Raw genomic sequence first — 20,747 nt, forward strand, 5'->3', positions numbered from 1 at the left:
ACTTTTCTCTAGGCAATCAATTAGGTAGGTTCTATATAAGTGTGGTTTGAGCATTGTTTTGTTCACAGTCTCTTTCTCTGCTTTCAGATATTTCTTTCAACTCCTGCCAGTCTTGGACCTCAGCATTCACATTTTATATCTGGTTCGAGGTGAGCATTTAGACTTGATTCTCATCCAAGCAGTTGCTAATACCTGCTGCTTCTTATTAAGAACTCCATAATTGAATATATTAAAGTCTCCAGATTCTGACAATATGAAACTGGAAGTCCACAGATTAATCTTCTTCATGGGATGAAATGTCAACTTTCTGACTGACCTAGTTTTAGAAATAGATTTTTCTATAAGATTTTGGAGATGGTGGGAGTTCTTGATTGCATCTCAAACAAAGAACTCAGGGTCACGAATACAATGAATTGTACTTACCACAGAAGTATTTAAACCGGACATAACGGGACTGTGGACAGCCATGCACTTGTTGGCCTGTTGTTTACAAGCTGACATCAGTAACAAAACTTCCTTTGGATCTGTTGCCACTTTGACATCAGATAGTCCTTTTGCCCAAGCTGATGAACCAACCAGCCACAGAAAGGAGAAGACTACCGTGACAATGAAATCCTATGAAATCAAAGCAAGAAAAAAATGGCATAATAGGAAAAGGAAATTTATTTCAACAGACATGTTTTTAGCACAGTGACTGACCAAACAGTAAACACTTAATAAATGTTTATTAATTAACTGTTGTAAGTTTTGCTGCTATATACTAGGAGCACTAAATGCTTTCTTCATCTAGAAGGTAAATATATCAAGTTTATGTTTTCCACACGTGGATGTGGGTACTGAATGGAATTACAAAGCATGATGATTGGGTGGGAGCTCTGATTTTGGTAACTCCTGTCAATTTTCTTGTGTTAGCTCTAATATTGTCACAAGTAATTTGGTAGTTGTATTCAGTTGTGTCAAAATTTAGGTGTTCTTTCAAATTTCTGAAAAAAATATTCAAAAAGAGCTAAGTACAGTACTTAGTGATGAAGGGAAATCAAACTACATAGGATGATGGGGGTTTTCATCCCATTCTGCTGAACCACATGGATCTTTGCCGCAACTAGCCTTGACAAAAGAGTTTCCATTTGTTCTGGGAGAGCCAGAGAAAAAATTCAGACTTCTTTTTGATAATTTTAGCAAAAAGAGGGAGGCTAGCTATGAAAAATCTCAGGGAAATGACTAAGGTTTGAGTTTTGTTTTCAATGCTGAACTATGATTATTTAAGGATGCCCCATATTCTTCCAACTTCTAGATCCATTTCAGATTGACTGCTTCTTCATTTGGCATTATTAAGTCTGATCAAATCAACAAGTATTCGTTAAATGCTTACAATATGCCAAGTACTGTGCTAATTGCTAAGAACAAATTCAAGGAGAAAGAAAAGAAAACAAAATGTCTGTCCAATTTGACACAATTCTTCATTCTCAACCAAAGCCAGATTTCTGAAGGTTTTAATATTTTGAAAACAATCTCCTGAGTCTGTGACAAGACAATTTTTATGGTGAACAAATACACATTCCCTGCTCATAAAACATAATAGAACATTGAGAGGAAACAATACTTCTAAGAGTCATTAACATGAATCAAATATACAGAGATGAATCAAAAACATTTCATTCTAGGATTAGAGGCTTTAAATAAGGAAACCCAGTTTTCCCTTCCTTTTAATTCATATTTGAAATATGTTCCTGACACTATGTGAAAACTGAGGGTTCAAACAAAAAAGGGAAAACAATCCCTGACCTTCAGAAGCTTACATAGTACTGGAAAGAAACATGTGCATAGAGAAGTCAATCAATATGCATCTATTAAAAAAAAAAAAAACAACTATTAATTTCCAGGTATTGGGTACTGGGGATATGAAGACAAAAATGATATAGTCCATGCCTTCAAGGGCTTGTAGCCAAGATAGCTATATTGATGGGGTAAATAGAATGCCAAAATTGGACTCCTGAAGATTTGAGTTTGAATTAACTTTGTGATCCTGGGTAAATTGCATAATCTCACTCAGTCTCAGTTTCCTTAACTGCAAAACACAAATAATAATAGCACCTATCTTACAAGGTGGTTGTGAGTATCAAATAAGATGACTTATGAAAAGCTCATATAACTGTAAGAACTTAATAGATGTAGCTATTACAATGATATTAATAATAAAAATGACAACATATTGGGAGGAGCAAAGCCTTAACAATTGGGGGTATCAAGAAAGACCTCCTTCCTTCCTTCCTTCCTTCCTTCCTTTCTTCCTTCCTTCCTTCCTTCCTTCCTTCCTTCCTTCCTTCCTTCCTTCCTTCCTTCCTTCCTTCCTTCCTTCCTTCCTTCCTTCTTTCCTCCCTTCCTTCTTTCCTCCCTTCCTTTCTTTCCTCCTTCCTTCCTTCCTTCCTTCCTTCCTTCCTTCCTTCCTTCCTTCCTTCCTTCCTTCCTTCCTTCCTTCCTTCCTTCCTTCCTTCCTTCCTTCCTTCCTTCCTTCCTTCCTTCCTTCCTTCCTTCCTTCCTTCCTTCCTTCCTTCCTTCCTTCTTTTCCTTCTTTCTGATTTCAATGGCAGCCTTCCATCTGCTATACTCTCTCTCATCCCCTATTATAGAGGAAAAATTAAACTCTGAACGACTAATCCATTGAACCTTATAAGCCTGAAAGATAGCTAGGAGCATCAAGAATTGGAGGTGAAGGTCAGCATTCTAAACACAGAGGAACCATTTGTGCAAAGGCATGGACGGGGAATGGCATATATAGGGAACGCCCAGTAAAGCAGTTTGTAAGTAGTGATTCTAGTCAAGTTATTTAAATCCCTTTGGTTTTTGATTTTTGATCTGACAAATACATAGCGATGAAGTAGCAATCCCCAGTTAAATTCATAGCTTGGCTTCTTTGAAACTTTTGAGTTATAAATATATATAATGTTCAGGAGGTTCCTTGATCTCATCCCTAGGTTAGGCCTAGGATGATGTTCTTCCTACTATTATTTATATCTGGTGAAATTTGTATTTTCTTGAGTTCAAAATTTAACTCAGGTGCCACTTCTTCCAGAATCTCCCCTGGCCTTCCTATTTTGGCTTGGAAAAGAGCAATAAAATCAATATTACAGCGTTTGGACAGGATTTACCAATCAATTACCCAGTGCTTTCATTCAATACCCCTGTGACTTCCTCATTCAAATACTTCTTCCTACTCATCCCCACAGAAGTTGTCTTTCCTTGTTAAAATTTTAAGCTCCCTAAAGACAGAGATATTTATTACTTCAATGTACTTGAGACATTTCTTCCTCCCTTCCTCCTTTCCTCTCTCTCTCTCTCTCTCTCCTTCTGTTAGGTTCTTACTAAGTGCTAATGAGATAATGAGATATTAGGTTTTTACTAAGTGCTAAGTTGGTACTTAACAATTCTCTAGTTCTGGTCTTTACTAGGAGTTTAACTCCTTCTAACTCCTGGGGAGGAGCTTGCATGCTTAGGAGGAGCAAGTTCATTGGTTGAAGTAATTTTCCCCAGAAGCCCTTGTTATTCCACGCCCATTCTCTGGGAGGATAAAAGAGGGCGGCACTCAAGAGATAGAGTCTCTTGTCTGGGCCAGACTTGAGGTGGCTCTCTGGAGGAAGAAGTCACTACTCTGGACCAGAGTTGGCGGCAACTGTCTGGAGACAAGGGCTCTCTACAGGAAGAAGAATCTGTCTGAGAAATTTGAGTTGACACAGCAGATCTCCTCCCAGAGAGCGATCGATTGGCAGTTTCTGGAGACAACAGAACTTTACATCTTTCCTTTTTTTCCTTCCTTCCTTCCTTCCTTCCTTCCTTCCTTCCTTCCTTCCTTCCTTCCTTCCTTCCTTCCTTCCTTCCTTTCCTCCCTCCTTTCTTCCTTCCTTCCTTCCTTCCTTCCTTCCTTCCTTCCTTCCTTCCTTCCTTCCTTCCTTCCTTCCTTCCTTCCTTCCTTCCTTCTTTTCCTTCTTTCTGATTTCAATGGCAGCCTTCCATCTGCTATACTCTCTCTCATCCCCTATTATAGAGGAAAAATTAAACTCTGAACGACTAATCCATTGAAGCTAACACACAACTACCTTACAGCTTTGAATTTAGATACTTTCATTATAGTTAGAAAAAAAATACTGGTTTTTTTGTGGAGTGGTGATGTTGGTGTAGATTATATATTGACTAATAAGCCAAGGGACTGTTAGTACCAGCTGCTTTCATTTACATATTGCTTGTTTGGAAAATCTCATCATGAAGCTGCCCATACTTCTGTAGTCATCTCAACTCTTGAAATTCATTTATCCAACCAAAACATTGGGGACTTCCTACATATCCTCTTGTGTAAATCAGCACATCTCCTTTGGAAGCCAAGTTCTCTTTGAAGTCGGCTGGAGATCTGAGTGGGGAAAAGCCACATGGTGATGGGAAGGGAGATGGAAATCAGGCTGAGTGTTTTTTTTTTTCCAATACCATCTGTAGCTGGGTTCAAATTTCCAAATACATTAATCATTTTCCTTTTGGAGGTGAGCAGGATTCCAGCAGCCAGTTTTCTGACCCCATCCAGATGCTAAGATTACATGTTTCTCAATGTTATTAATTTGGGAGACAGTTCACAGAATCTTAAATTTGTTTTATTTTATCACTGTTGAGAAATATTACTGTTTTCATTGTCAATTAATCTGGCTTTTGCTGGGGGGCAGGGGTGGGTGGAAAGAGATAGATGATACCAAGATTCCTTTATTTATAAAGGATCTGGGTAATAATCCATCTTCTCTTTTCATGCTTGACTGGATCTGTTGCTACTTTGAGAACAGCTGTAGGACTTCATTTCTTTTCTCCTCCAGTTAAATTTGATTCTGATTGACACACTGTACTTTTCATTTGCTGCTATCTTTCCTGAACACTTAATCCATTGATTTGTAGTTGTGCAACTGCATTACTGAGGACTCATGAATTTTCCTTTTTCTTTCTTGCAAACAGCAAAGTATGCTAGATCCCCTTACGTACTTTCTGTATGGCTCAGTTATTGGTGATGTAGGTGATCTTATCATTGTTCTGCAAAATGGATGCCTTGGTGGCCATTTGATAATTTCATTATGGATGGAATAAGTCTCCAGTAGGACAGTTAACCATGTATCCCTACTGTGTGCCATTTTAAGGGAATTGAGAGGATAGGGAGTCTTACAGTTCAGTGGCATCAGAATCCCAGTAAAGATCTTCCTCTATTTTTTTTTTACTTTTTTAAAAAAAAATTATAGCTTTTTATTGACAAAGCATATGTAAGGGTAATTTTTCAACATTGACCCTTGCAAATACCTCTGTTCCAACTTTTCCCTTCCTTCCTCCCATCCCCTCCCCTAGATGGCAGGCAATCCCATACATGTTCAATATGTTGAAGTATATCTTAAATACAATATAGGTATAAATATTTATATAGTTATCTTGCTGCACAAAAAAAAAAATCAGATTTAGAAATAAGGTAAAAATAACCTGGGAAGAAAAACAAAAAATACAAGCAAACAACAACAAAAAGAGTGGAAATGCTATGTTATGGTCCACACTCATTTCCCAGTGTTCTTTCTCTGGGTGTAGCTGGTTCTGTTCATCACTGATCAATTGGAACTGATTTGGATTCTCTCATTGTTGAAGAGGGCAACATCCATCAGAATTGAGGATTTTTCTCTATCAAACAGTCTTTTCTCCGTAGCTTATAGCCTAGTAGCAAAGATCCATTCTTTTAGTATGGGTCATAGTCAGGATTTGAGCCCAGGTTTTCCTAACTCCAAAACCGATGCTCTCCATTACATGTTCCCTCTTGCTAGGAATTCTATAACTGGAATAATAGCTAGTATTTACATAGCACCATAAAGTTTGAAGTGCTTGATGTGTTTTATCTCATTTGATCTCACGAGAATTCTGTGAAGTAGATCCTATTTTTATCTACATTTTGTAGATGAGAAAATTGAAATTAAACAACTTGCCAGGGTCACACAGGATCTGAATCCAAAATGGCACCCTCTAGCAGTCAAGCATGGTATAACAGGAAGCTTAATAGACTGGAGATTACAGTATCTAGTTTCTAGTTCTGCTTCTCCCATTTACTTGTGATCTTTTGCAAGACACTTATAATTTGGAATTCCAATACAAGCCAATAAACATTGCTTAAGCCCTATGACATATAAGACATTGTGCCAGGCACTGGGAAAAGCAAGCCAAAAGTGACAAGGACACCTTCCTGGGAAGCTTACATGGAATAGAGGTGAGGAAAGGGGAGGGTGCAACCTAGCATTTAGAAAAGGAGAGAGGACTTGGCTATTGATTTGGAGTAATTGGACCTGAGTTCAAATGCAACGTGGCTACTTTTTAACCAAAATTATTTGGGACAGATTTCTTCTCTGAGTTTCAGTTCTTTCACATGTCAAATGAAGGGAGTTGAACCATATGATTACTAAAGTTCCTTTTAGCTAAATCCATGATTGATGATATAATCACTAAGAACTTGGAAGTATTAAAATGACAAAGAACTCCATGGGGCCATGGAAAGGTAAATAAGAGATGTAAACAGGCTGAATGAAGTAAGATGATGGGGATATGGAAACGATATGGAAGACGTCATTAAAGACTAATGTGTCTGGAATATAAAAGGATAATCTGGCAATAGAAAATCATATATAGCCAATACATTTCTGGAATGATACATTACACACACACATCCTCCCAACAGCCCCAGGTAGGGCACTGGGTCATTCTGCTGTGGAGGACTTCTAAGAGAATAGGGAGAAAAATAGCACAGGATGAAGTCAAAGGACTACAACTTGCAACTTGCATTCTCAGAGGAAGAATCCACACAAATAAAATCAACTATTTCACCAGTGCACCAAACTTAATATGAACATTAAATGATTCAGGCTCCTTGATTGTCTCCACTATCTTTTCCAATATAACCAGCATTAGCCATTCCAGCCTGAAATGATCACTCAGTCTAGGTGACCTGCAGAAAAATCCCACTGGGTTTTAGGATCATCAAGACGGATACACAGAAAAATGAATCAGTGTGATTAAGTGGGATGTCTTTCTTGGAAGAACACTAGTTGGGAGTTGGGATGTGTAGCAATATACATCCAAAGCTTTAGCTGTATTTTGGATGAATCTTCAAGCCTGTTACAACCTAGTGTTCAATCCTAATTCACAACAACTTCTTATATAATTATTGAATGGGTGATTCCAGGAGTTCGATACATTAGTAGTGAAACTTCAGATCCATTTAAGTCTAGAATTCTCTCTTGTTCATAATGGTTATGGAAAAAATGTGTCTGGCTTTACATCTTAGAGGAAATAAAAACAATTGAGAGACAGTTTCGACGAGATTATCCAGGAATAAAAGGGGCTCAAATTCATGTCATGGGAGAAAGAACTGGGAATATTTGACTTGGGTAAGAGGACATGGGGAGGGTGTAATAGCCATGCTCAAGTATTTTAAATGATGTCCTATGCCAGAAAGCAAAACTAGGAATGATGGAAAGAAGCAAATTTAGGATGAACAAAATAAAAGACAAAACTGCTAGGAATAAGAACTGTCCAAAAGTGAAATGGAAGATAGTTGTTTCCTCAATATTAGGAATCTGCAAACAAAAGCTTAGGTTGCTATGGATATAATAGACAAGATGAATTTTCAGGTATGAATTGAAATAGATGACTACTTAGTACTTTCTAACTCTGAAATTATGATTTCCCCCTTACAATGCCAGTGATTAATGTCAGGCTAAAAATAAACCTAAGTTCCCCTTAATAATCCATTATGGATTCATTCTCAATTGAATTTATCCAAATCCTTGGAGAAAATATTCCCATTTCCATCCTACACTTTAGAATCTTAGAATAACATAGTTGAGAATGACCTTTGAGATCATTTAATCTACTCTTCTAATTTTATAGAGAGGAAACTGAACCCAGAGAAGTTCAGTAATGTGTCTGAGGATGATGGTCCAAGCGGCAGAGCTGGGATTAGAGCCAGGCCTTCTGATGACTGTTCATAGTCATAATTCAATTCAATTTATTTTGATTCAATTCATTTAAATCCAACACATTTTATTAAAGACCAACTATGGGCAAAGCACTGTGTTAAGAACATAACTGCCCATTTTAACTGCCCCCTCTGTGTTCCCAAAACAAAATTAGAAATTTTATGATTTTATTGGAATTTGTTTAAAAGGGAACTCAGTTTTGCAGATAATTACTATTCACATAGCAATTTCAGGCTTAATTTCTTTCAAAGTTGATTGAATTTAAGAGATGAAGAAAGTAGATATAATTTTGGAGCTCACTGACAAATCTGTAAACCACTTGCCCCTTAACATTTATCTAAAACCTTCTGTTTAGAGGAAGATAGTCTTTTGAAAAATTTTCCCCCGCAAGTGAGCAAACTGCATTAACATCAAGAAGGTCAAGAAAAGAGCTGTTATTTTTCAAGCTTTTTTTATGTCTTATGAGAACTGAAGACTCATTACACTTCCATATATCAACCCATCTGTCAGTCCCTGGCAGATGGGTAAAGGGTAGCGCTTCTGACCTGCTAGAGATTAAATTCTTCTGTGCTGTGGTCGCCCCAGCTCCAGCTGAGTTTGCCTTCGCTATAATCCCACTGTCACCTTCCAACCCATAGGAAGAAACAGAAGGGCTAAAAATACTACAAATGACTTTCAAACCAGAAGTTGGGCTTTAGGAGAGGAATGACTAGAAGCTGGATGCTGATGTTGTATTTATTCATCTGTCTCCACTGCTTCCTATTTACCTGATTGTAGGCTAGAGCAGGTGAGCTTATTCTGGAACCATGGGATGTACATGCTAATTCTGACTGGGGTTCTAGAGAGAGGAAAGTATCTTTTTTAGCAAAGGTTGTCTCTTGTATTTCCCTTTGCTGAAGAGTTGTTGTATAGTAGGAGATGATTTCCTCTGTGATTAGAAGGTATAATGAGTGTGTTTGTGTGTGTGTGTGTGTGTGTGTGTGTGTGTGTGTGTGTGTGTATGCAGCATCTGTGAGAAGAAGGCATATCAGTTATGTGTGTGTGTGTATGTATGTGAATACGTATATATTTGTGTGCATATGTGCTTGTTGCTTTGGAAAGGAAGAATCTCACTTCCTAAAGTCCAGAAACATTAGGAGAGAAAATCTTTCCTTGCAGTATAGAACTCAGATCTTTCTATCTGATTTGGATTTCAGCCTTTTGGACCATCAATTGCCTTTATATCACATACTTAGAGTCGAATTATCTTATATCTTACATCATTTCATTCCTGCATGGGGAAGGTTTCCTATGGGGACATAACCGAGATCATCAAGAGGGATATTATTGTTGTATCTCTGGAAGATAAAACTAGTCTGTCTTCTCAATGAAATGTGCTCAAGGATTTTTGTAAAGATTGTTTTCTTCGAATGAACCCATAATTTCATTGACATACAGTAAGTGCCTACTGTATTAAGTGTTGGAGAAACAAAGAAAATTGATTTCATTGGTATGGGAACTCTCAAGGGGGAACTGTCTTCATTCTTTTATTTATGTATTTACTTAATCACCTATTTATTTAGTTATTTGTTTATTTATTTATTTACTCACTTATTTATTTATTTATTCATCCATCCATCCATCCATTTATTCACTCATTTATTTATTCATTTATTTATTTCTTTGTTTGTTTGTTTGTTTTTGCTGAGGCAATTGGGGTTAAATGACTTGCCCAGAGTCACACAGCTAGGAAGTGTTAAGTGTCTGACACCAAATTTGAACTCAGGTCCTCCTGACTTCAGGACTGGTGCTCTATCCATTGTGCAACCTAGCTGCCCCTGAGTGCTTTATTCTTTTACTTGAATCCCCAAGATCCAATACAGTGCTTACTGAAACAGACACTTAATGAACATGTTGGTTAATAATTGATGACCAATACTGGTTGTAATCTTAGAGTTGAATGGGATGCTGGGATCTACAGAGTGTCATAAAGCCTGTTTGTGTTTGGGTGGGCCAGGTTTTCCTGTCTTTAAGGACAGCTCTCTCGATATCATATCATATCTAAGTCATCTCACAATCCTTCTAGCATAACTACTGCCACTGATATAATTTCAGTTTACCTATAATACATAGGATAATTCCTAATACATGGCTTTAGTTCTGGAGATTTGAACATAAAAAGCTTTGTCTGGTAAGCACCAAAATAATGCTATTAAATGCATAAAATAAAGCGGAGGATTATAAAGGAAACTAATCTTAATGAAATAGTAAACTCATCTCAACTGGAATTCTCCATGGATAGATAGCATTGGGACATCCACAGCTGATCCACAGCTTTTTGGCTTAAGACTGAGTCGTTCAGATGCCAGTTTTAGGGAGCCTGGAGCATTCACTTCTTCCCCTTTCTTCACATTCCAGAGTTCATATTTTTATTCCAGACATAAAAAAAATTATTGATGCCAACATTTTTTGGAAGCTATGTTCTAATCACAGAGAGATTTCTTTTGAATCTATTACTTTTTTGGGAGGTGGGGGGTTAAAAAGACTTTGTCAGCATTTGGTTAGAGTGTGAAACATGAAATTGTCTTTGTTAATCTTTCTTTTCTTTTCTTTCTTTTTATTTCATTTAGGTGTCAGAGGCATGAAGATCTGTGTTCAAATGCTCCCTCAGACTTTTACTAACTGTGTGAGCTACAATCTCCTTGAAGCTCAGTATCTATATCTATAGATACTGAAATTCAAGGAAATTGACATTAACAAATTAGAACTTTTCCAGAAGGCGAGACCCAAATCAAGAGGCTATTTGGGTAAATTTACATATCCTAAACCCTTACACTAATTATATGAATTGGGAGCACAGGAAGAAAGGTAACCAGCTTTCTGAGAGTCATGGAGAACCAGATATCATCTCAGTGCATATTGAATATTTATTAAATAGAATACATGACTGGTCAGATGAGCAAGTGAATGATAACATTTGGCTCTAATCATCAAATCAGATCAAACATTGAATAAGCAATGCCTTGAAGTGTTTAAATATTGATTTGAATAAATGTTGTCCAGTTGCATCAGCTGCACAGATGATAAATTCCTTGAATACAGAGATTGATTTTCTTTTTTTTTTTTTTTTGTAGCTAAGTCCCTCACCTAGTACCTTGAATATAAATATAAATATTTTAAAATGTTTGTTGACTTGAACTGAATACAGAGAACAAGAGGGAACCAATAATAGGAAAACCCACTTATTCTTTGAGGCCTTTGTATTTTCATTAATAGGTATAGGTTCAGAACTAGTGTAAATTTCCATTATTAAGCTGGGAAGATGCCTATTGTACTTGACTCCAAGATAGAGAATAAACTCTGAAGGATAAGAATCACTTAGGCCAGACTGAACCTGAATTTAATTCCCCTCACACAAGATCATTAGGGTCTGGAGACCCTATTTAAGCCACAATTTCCAGATTTTGTTTTACCTCAAAGCCCAGCAAAGCCCTTGTGCATTTAACCATTAAATTATTAAATCCCAGGTGCTGGGACTAATGAGACTAAGGAATCATAGGATTATGGATTTAGAGCCTTAAAGGTCAAACAGTTTAGCACCATATCCCTTAATCCTTATGAGAAAATGGAAGCACAGGGAAGGTAAATGGTTTTCCCAAAGACACACAGCTAATAAGTATCTAAGACTGCTTGGGACTGCCTGAATCCAAGTCCTGGGTGCCTTATCCAGTACATGACCTTTCATAGGAACTACTAGAGAGCAACTAGGACTGCTTAGGGCCATTTCGAGACTGCTAATGTCTCTCTCTGTTGATCTCAAACTTCATGTGACCTTCAATAAAATCTATGCAAAAAAAAAATGATGAGCATCCTTCTCTGTGTCAAGCCACGGGAGAAGACTTTGAACACAGCACTAAAATTCGACGAAAAAAAAAATCACAGGAAGCACACATGTTTGGCTGAAAAGTGAAAGGACTGTTCTCTCAATCTGCTTATTTATTTGTATAAACAAAATAGTTGAATAAGAGATATTTTCAGTAAACTCTTTGATGACTGATTGATTAAATCAATTTTGGCACAGTGTAGATAAGTTGAGATTTATATTGAAGAAATTATTTGATATATAAACAAATTATATATATATATGTATATGTATATATATATATATATATATATATATATATATATATATATATATATATATATATATATATATACAATCAATTAGTTTAAGATTAGCTGAAGAAATCAATCTCTTTTCAATAGATATTGAGAGTAGGTATATAGCTTTTTATCAAGCATTCCCTCCACCTCTCCAATTGTTTTGTTTCCTGTTGCCTTTTATTGATCTCCCACAGAACATGACCAAGTTAGAATTTGTATTGGTATAAATCAAGAATTGATATTAAAGCGTCCTTTTGGTCACATTCTTATTTGCTAGGGAATCCGATTTTTTGTTTTTGTGAAGAAAAAACATCTTTCTATTGGTCAAATAATCTGGTCACTTTGGCTGTCTCCTCTACTTTATAATAGAAGATACATTTCCAGTGACAAAGCTTTCTCAAAGGCAATCCCTGTTCTGAAGTGTCTACTTTGGATGAACTTTGTTCATGAAAGAGTAATAAACACACAACTCTTCAATTTGCTAAGAGTTTTGTTTCCCCATACTAAATAACTCTGGTATTCTGTTGTATCCATTAAAAGATTCTAAGTTCAGCTGGGTCAGGGAGTAGCTATTCAGAAGTGTAATAAAGAAACTTCTTGAATAAGACTTTATAATTCACTTTAATGTCTTCAAAAGGTAATCGTAGCTTCGCCCACCATGACTTTGAGTTCAAAATAACAGTGACTCAACATTTCCCTTTACTTGAAATAACTGGTAAATTGGTTTACTTGAAACCAACTGGTAAAATGTAAGCTGAATAAAAAAGACTGAATTTATTTGTATATTTTGTCTCTGTACTCCAAGTGAAGTAGAAAATTGAGATAGTGATTCTAGAAAGCTACTCCTCTCCCTCACTCCCAGAATCCTTAGCTTACTTCCAGGTTTAGACTGGATAGCATCTTTACTGATGTCCCAGCTACCTCCTTCTTGAATTGACTTGGATTTATTAATCTGTGTATGAGGCATTTCTTCCAGATAAAGGTCAGTCTGAGCCCTTTCTTATATCTTCATTCTTTTAAAATGTTACTCAGCCATATTGACTTATTTGTTCTCCATACAACAAGGATGCATCTCTGTTCACCTTTCTGCTAACTGTTCTATGAGTCCTGAAATGTTCTCTTTTCTCACCTCTGCCTCTCCAAATCACTTGGTCTCAAAGACTCAACTCTAATTATACTTTCAGTAGGAAGAAACTTCCTGGTTTCTTCCCTCCCCACTTCCTCACCTTTTCCAACTCTCTGCCTTGGCACAGTAGAGAACCAGATCTAGTGAGGAAGACTTGAATCCAAATCTAGCTCCAGACTTTTATTAATTGAGGGACCCTAGACTAGCCATTTAATCTCTGTTTATCTCAGTTTCCTCATCTGTAAAATGAGGAGAATATTACCTACCTCACAGTGTTATTGTGAAGATAAAAAGATATAATTATTGTTAAGTACATAGTGCCTAGAAAGCAGAAAATGCTACATAATTGCTAGTTATTCTTCTTCTTATTATTATTACTGCTATTCCTCCCAATTCCCCATTGTATTCATCTCTAAGATTACCTTTAATATACATTTACAGCTAGGACTTAATTATTTGAAATGACTATTGTATATAAAATATAAACATTGGTTCCAGTCCAATGGAAACTTAGAGAGCACATTTGAATAATATGGTCATTTTCATAGGATTCATTATTTGGCATTTAGTTGTATTCTTTTAAGTGTTTTATAACCATTTATAATCTGAACTTGCCTCTTGCACCCACCCTAAACAAACAAATTAATTAATTAATACCTTATCATAAATAAAGTTCTGCAAAACAAATTTTTACATGGGTCATGCCTGAAAAAAATCTCTCTCTGTTTCTCTGTCTCTGTCTTCATCTATATTTATATCTTCATATTTCATGTTCATCAGATCTCTGGTCTTCTCTTTATGTACTTTGTATCCACCTATTTACAGTTATATTGTCTTCTCTATTAGAATGCAAGGTTCTTAGGGCTTGGACAAATTTATTTTTTTATATTAAGAAAAGCTGGTGGTGCAGTGGTTAATGTACTGGATCTGGATTCAAGAAGAACTGAGTTCAAATATAGCCTCACAATCTATTCATTGTATGATCATAGGCAAATCATTTACCTTTTATTGAGCTCAGTTTTCTCACTTGTAAAATGGGAATCATAATAGCTGCTGTCTCACAAGATTTTTGTGACTCTTAAATGAGGTAACAGTTATAAAAGCATTTAGCACAGTGCCTTGTTCATAGCTGGTACTATATAAATTACTTCCTTTCCTTCCTTTTTATATCTCCAACAGTGCCTGGAGCATAGTAGACATTCAATAAATGCTTGCAGATTGATTAATTGATCATTTTTCTCTAGTAGAATGAATGTCCCTTGAAAGCAGAGAGTGTCTCCCTTTCGTGTTTGAGGGAAAATGGTCAAACCGGTTTCAATTTATTAATATGGATGGAAAAGGATGGAGTTAATGAGTTTAGTTAATGTAGAAATCACTTGATAGCTATATCAGCAATCATTTAATGCTGCCATACATTGTTTTCACTTCCAAAATGTTTTAAGATTAATGCATGGATGTAAACTCTGTATATAACTAATAGGAGTATTAAATCACGATGCTGAATTTACAATTCACTTGTATTCCTTGTACAACATAAAAGTGGGAATGCTTTGCACCTTGTCAGCAAGAATAATTTAAACAGATAGTGATCTCAGGGGAGGGGAGCTCCTCAACCTCAGCCTTACTCTACTAGTCTAGGTCTTTGTGTCACCTCAGGGGGATAGTGCTCCTTTCATACAATATTCCTTGCTCCTTTCTCACTTGAATTAAGCAGCAGTTGGGGGTGGATGGTAAGAAATTCCAAGTTAGGTTCTGTATAGATCTAGTTATAATGCTCTATTTAATATGGTCCTTAAAGACAGATAGCCTTGCTCTTCATTTCTATGATATAGAAAGAGAGCTTAACATTGTCATCTTGACTTTACAGTTGAGAAATCTGAAATCCAGAGAATTTCCCAATTCTGAATTGCCTAGGGTTACACATAAAGTAAGTGATATCTAAGGTGATATACCAATTTAATCACATCTTACTGAACAGAAGTCTTCAATTCAATTTAATCTAATTGAATTCAGCAAACGTAATCCATTTAGCCCATGTATCTCTTTGGAAGATGGTATGGTAGAAAAAGAGCTGATGATGATCCCAGGAAGATTTGTCCCTGATATATATTGGTAATGTGACAACCGGCAAGGTACTGACTGTGATGATAGTTTGAGTGGGTGACAAGTTTCAGTTAAGGTAATTTTAAGAATGAGGGATACCTGGAAATGTTTGAAGGCATCAATAAAGGCCATGATATTAGGGAGAGTTTCAAAGTGATGGAGACAGATCTTTACCAAAGTGAATCTTCTCAATTTGCTAAGTAATTGATGATCTCTCTTCCAAGACAAAAATTGACCTGTCCGATGAATTTTATTTAAGAGAATTCAACAAGCCTAGTAACTATTTATTAGGCACCTTTTGTATACAAGACATTTCTTTAGGCGTGGCAGATAGAAAGATGAAAATAAAACTGTCTCTATTCTTTAAGGAGATTATATTCCATCGGTGAAAACAACAGAGACATATATAAATACATATACAATCCCACAAAAGCCCTTATCATAGGAAAGAGGAGGAGGAGGGAGAGAAAAAAAGGAAGGGGAGAATGATAATGAAAAAGCAGGGAGGAGGAGAAACAGAGACAGAGACAGAGATAGGGAAACAGAGAGACAGAGAAAGCAAGACAGAGATAGAGACTCACAGAGAATCAGAAACAGAGACACAGAAACACAGAAATAGATAGAGAGACATAGAGAAATAGAGATACAGAGCCTTAAGTTTTCTTTTTTTTATTCTGATTTAACATTATTAGTGTCCCATGGTTGTTGTTTGCATTTCTATTAGTGTTATAACCACTAAATTGGCAGGCTAATTATAAGAGCTAGTCTAGATTGGTTCTGGAATTCTCCAGTTTCATACTGGTATAAGACCTTAAGTTGCACGAAAATGGCAAGAGTGCTCCTTCATCAATTAATGCAGATATTGAGCCAAGTCTGGGAAGGGCTGGTTCTTCACAGTGGTATATTAGAGAGAATTGGTTTGAGAATCAGGAGAGATGTGAGTTCAAATCTCACTGTGAAACAAGTTGTAAGATTCCTGGCAATTTATTTGATCTCTCCAACCTTTAGTTTAATCACTTGTCAAATGGGGGTAGTAACATATCTAGGACAAACCAAAGCAAGATCTTGAGTGAATTTATGGATCAGATCAGTACTGACTTATAGTATAGACTTACACATTAGTGTCAGTTATTATTATTGGTCAAGAAAAGACTAAGATTTTATATGAGCTTTGATTCTGTGATAATGCATCCTACTTTCAGGTCATCAACTTTCCCACATACAATGGGTCTGACTAAATCAACCTGCCAACAACTGGTAAATATGCAGTTTTCTGCCTCTCTTATCAACCCAAATAGTTGATGGTTTGACCATCTCTCTCTCCCTTTCCCTCCCTCTCTTCTTCCCTCTCACCTCCCTCTCTTTTTCTCTCTAACTCTGACTCTGTCTCTTTTTCTCTGTCTCTGTCTCTGCCTGTCTCTCTTTCTCTATCTCTATCTCTCTCTCTTTCTCACTGTCTCTCTTTTTTCTCTCTCTCCACAAACTCCTCTGCATCTGTAATCATAATACACATTCCTTCATCCTTAAAATAAAGATGCACAATTGGATTGACTTGCAGAATTCTGGATAAGAAAAACCAGTATTGGGTGAATTTAAATTCTGACCTCCAGTAATCTTTCAAGAGTGTTCTACTTTGACTTACTGCCCGAAGAAACAATTTCTCCCTGAACTATGGGGGAGGGTCTTTTCTTTTTCCAGGAGCCCCCAAACACTGCTGGGAGGCCATTAAGTTTATGCCAGTAAACAAGGACTTTCAAGTACTTGGACAAATATCAGGTGCTATGTAAATGATAAATAGTCATTATAAAACCCCATGAATATTTTAGAGCTCATCATCCATGGAACAGAAAGAAATGAGCCCAGATGGTGAGGAAAAATTGCTCAAAAACAAAGCAAGGCTTCCAGTGGATATCTCTACCCTTTTGAGAGTTGGGACCATAATACATTATGGGAAATTATGATAATAGCTTCTTTCTACTTCATAATTTATCAATTGCTTTATTCTCAACAGCCCTATGTGGGTATTATTATTATTATTATACCCATTTTACAGAAGAGAAAACTAGGGATTTGAGAATGACTTGTTAAATAATTATGTAGCTAGCAAATGGCCAAGGAGGGTTGAACTTAGGTCTTATCAATGCTCTGTCTACCATATTATATCTTTAACAGGCCATCTAAGTATATAACTGTTAAGAGCACATAGCTCAATACCTGTTTGGAATATTTTTCACACATTTTGTTTATATATCTGGTACCATTATGAAAATGCATCTGTCATGTGCCCCAAAAGGCTATTAATTCAATGCAAGAGCAACAAGAATAGGGATGCTGTAAAAAGATTCATAGTTCTGAAGCTGGAAGAATTGGGTTCAAGAAATCAAAATAAAATGAAGGCAAAAACAATAATACAATGGATAGAATTCTAGGCCTGAAGTCAAGAAGTCTTCAGTTCAAATCCATTCTCAGACATTTACTAGCTGTGTGACCTTATTCAAGTCATTTAATCTCTCAGTTTCCTGAATTAGAAAACGTTAATGCAGACTTGTCAGGGATGTTATGAGAATCAAATAAGACATTGGTCAATCACAGCACAATGCCTGACACATAGTAGGCGCAAAAGAAATTCTTTCTATTATTATTATTGTTATTGTTTTTGTTATTTCTTTTAAAAATTATTTTTAAATTAATTTTATAATTATATATATTTTTGACAGTATATATGCATGAGTAATTTTTTTTTACAACATTATTCCTTGTATTCATTTTTCCAAATTTTCCCCTCCCTCCCTCTACTCCCTCCCCTAGATGACAGGCAATCTGTTTTTGTTATTTCCAAATCCCACCTATGACACATTCCTTATGGATCTGTGGAAAACACTTTACTTCCCTGGGCCTCAGTTGCCTTGTTTGCAAAATGAAAGCTTGACTAGAAACTACCTGAAATTCCTTCTAATTTTAGATCTAATCTCCTACAAAAACAACACAAACAAAACTGAAAAATCATCCAAATTTTCTTATATCAGTCTGAGGTCTCTGACCAGCACAGAAAATGAAAAATGATGGGGGCAAAATCCTTGGATAATGTGAGGGTCACTCTAGGTTGTGTTGAACCTGTTTCCTTTCACATCTGCTTTCCCATCTCTGTGTTTTACTTATAGATTTCCCTCGGCTGCAATGCCTTCTCCTCATTTATCATCATTTGTTTTTTTTTTCTGATTTCTACTCATCTTTCAAGATTCAATTCAAGTGACAGCTCTCCCATAAAACCACCCCCAATTCCTTCTCCCAGAAATGATCTCTCTATTCTCTTAACCTTCATAGTATTTGCCTTGTCTTTTTCTTAGTATGCTTCTTCCATTTTTCAATATAATATAATCACAAGAACCTTTGGCTACTTTGGGTCAGGGGTTAGGTATTTTATTTGTGTGCTGCCAGCACACTTTATAAGTATACATTGAATTGAATGACTTAAAGATAGGACACATGGCTAAGTTTAGAATATAAAGATGAAAAACAAAACAATACATGACCTTAATGATCTCAGATTTGACAAGTGGTGGTACAACAAGCATGCAAATAAGGTGACTAAAGTAGAGACACTTAAAATGGTTATAAATTGGAAATAATTGGGAAGACTGAATGGAGGAACCTTAATGGAATGGAGAAATATTGAAATGATGGACTCATGGGCAGGGATGGTGTGAAACTAATAAGGAATAGTAAGAATATATGCACTTGTAATCATGCAAAGTTAATGAAAAGGACTTTATGTTGCAAAGGATAGAAGTGGTCTTTAAATAAGAATTATGACTCGTTAGATATGTTGTAGAAGAAAGACTTATTTAGATATGTATTGCATTCTATTTATCAATGCCTCTTCTAAACTATGGAAGTAGAAAGGAATATAGGACTCCCAATGCAGTGCGTGTAGAGGAGAGTTCAGCAATATGTGTATATGTATGTATATATGTACACACACATGTGTATGTATAATAACTAACATGTATATGTGTATATAAATATACATTATATATCTATCTATATCTATGTATCTATCTATCTATATCTGTGACTTATTATCTCCCAAGCATTGCTCACTCTAAGAACTTTAGACATATCTCATTTGATCCTTAGAATAATCTTGGGAGATATTATGATTACTAATTTATGAATTAAGAAACTGAGGTGGAATTTAAGTAACTTGTTCAGGATCACACTAGTAAGTGTCTGAGGCTGGATTTGAATTCAAGTCTTCCTGCCTCTGGGCCTAGTACTCTCTCCACTGAGTCACCCAGCTTATCTTTTTATTTCTGGAAGTCATATCTTTCTTAATATTGCCTAAGATGATATTATCTTTTTGGATTGCATTAACTTACCATCCAAGACTTCAAAAAATTGTTATTTAACTATATCTATCTTCTAACCATACCTGTCTTCTAAATATAAAACCGATTCTTTTAACCGGCAAGACTTTGTATTTATCCTTGTAAAATATTATCTTTATTCATTCCAATGGTGACCCCAAAACCAAATCATAGTCTAGTTGGATTTTATTTGTTATTCATGTACAGAAGTCAGGTAATAAGCAATAAGTTCTAGGAATCCAAAAAGAAGCAAGAACCTTATGGTTGAACGCAGGAGACAACATGCAGAGAACCCTAGAAATGCTTGTATTTCTATTTAGAGAGGAAAAAGTTGGGGAAGAATCTCAGTGCCATTCTCTAAAGAATAGTTTTATGTCCCAATGGGGATGCAACCTTGTAAAAAATGGCTTCAGGAAGGTCTGTGTTATTTGTAACAATTTTAAGGCAAATGAAAATAAAAGAGACGGTGGTTTTTTTTCCTTTCTAAGATTTAAACCTAATTTTTTTTTTCTCTTTAAGAAGAGCCCCACGTTCATTACTTATTAAACACTGGGAAACTGTCTTGGGAGACATCTAGAGGTCTGAGTTCACGAAGCAAGAATACACAAAGACAGAATAATATCAAATTTCATAATTATACCTTTTCATTCCTTCAGCACCTGGAGTGGCGTAGGCATTGATTTGTACTGAGTTTAGAGCCATTCAAATTCAAATCTATTTCTTTAATTCTACTTAGTTAAATTTCAGATGAAAAAGGTTACGGTTTCCCCAAATTTCAGAAGCCGTGAAAAACCAGTGAGAATTTTGTCTGCCTGAACAGCTAGATGGGGGGCATTTCCTTCCTGACCTTTCACCCCCAAGGGACTCAGGAAGGAAAAGAAAATGTCTTGAGGCTGAGAAGCAAAGCCCTAGAGCTGAAGAAAAATGAAAGGGAATTGAGTCTAAGAAATAAAAGATGAATTTTTATAATGACATTAG

The 20,747-nt window shown here is 36.1% G+C and overlaps 1 protein-coding gene across 2 annotated transcripts in view; it reads right to left on the bottom strand.

Moving 5' to 3' along the window:
- Nucleotides 1-20,747, bottom strand: part of SYNPR (synaptoporin) — a 375,540-nt gene that overhangs the window by 8,027 nt on the left and 346,766 nt on the right. For both annotated transcript variants that reach the window (XM_074284207.1, XM_074284206.1), the window contains one exon: nucleotides 424-615. In XM_074284207.1, the coding sequence (XP_074140308.1) occupies nucleotides 424-615 (192 nt within the window). The remainder of the gene's footprint in view (nucleotides 1-423; nucleotides 616-20,747) is intronic.

The sequence above is a fragment of the Sminthopsis crassicaudata genome, chromosome 1 (genome assembly GCF_048593235.1).
Source record: "Sminthopsis crassicaudata isolate SCR6 chromosome 1, ASM4859323v1, whole genome shotgun sequence".
NCBI lineage: Eukaryota > Metazoa > Chordata > Mammalia > Dasyuromorphia > Dasyuridae > Sminthopsis > Sminthopsis crassicaudata.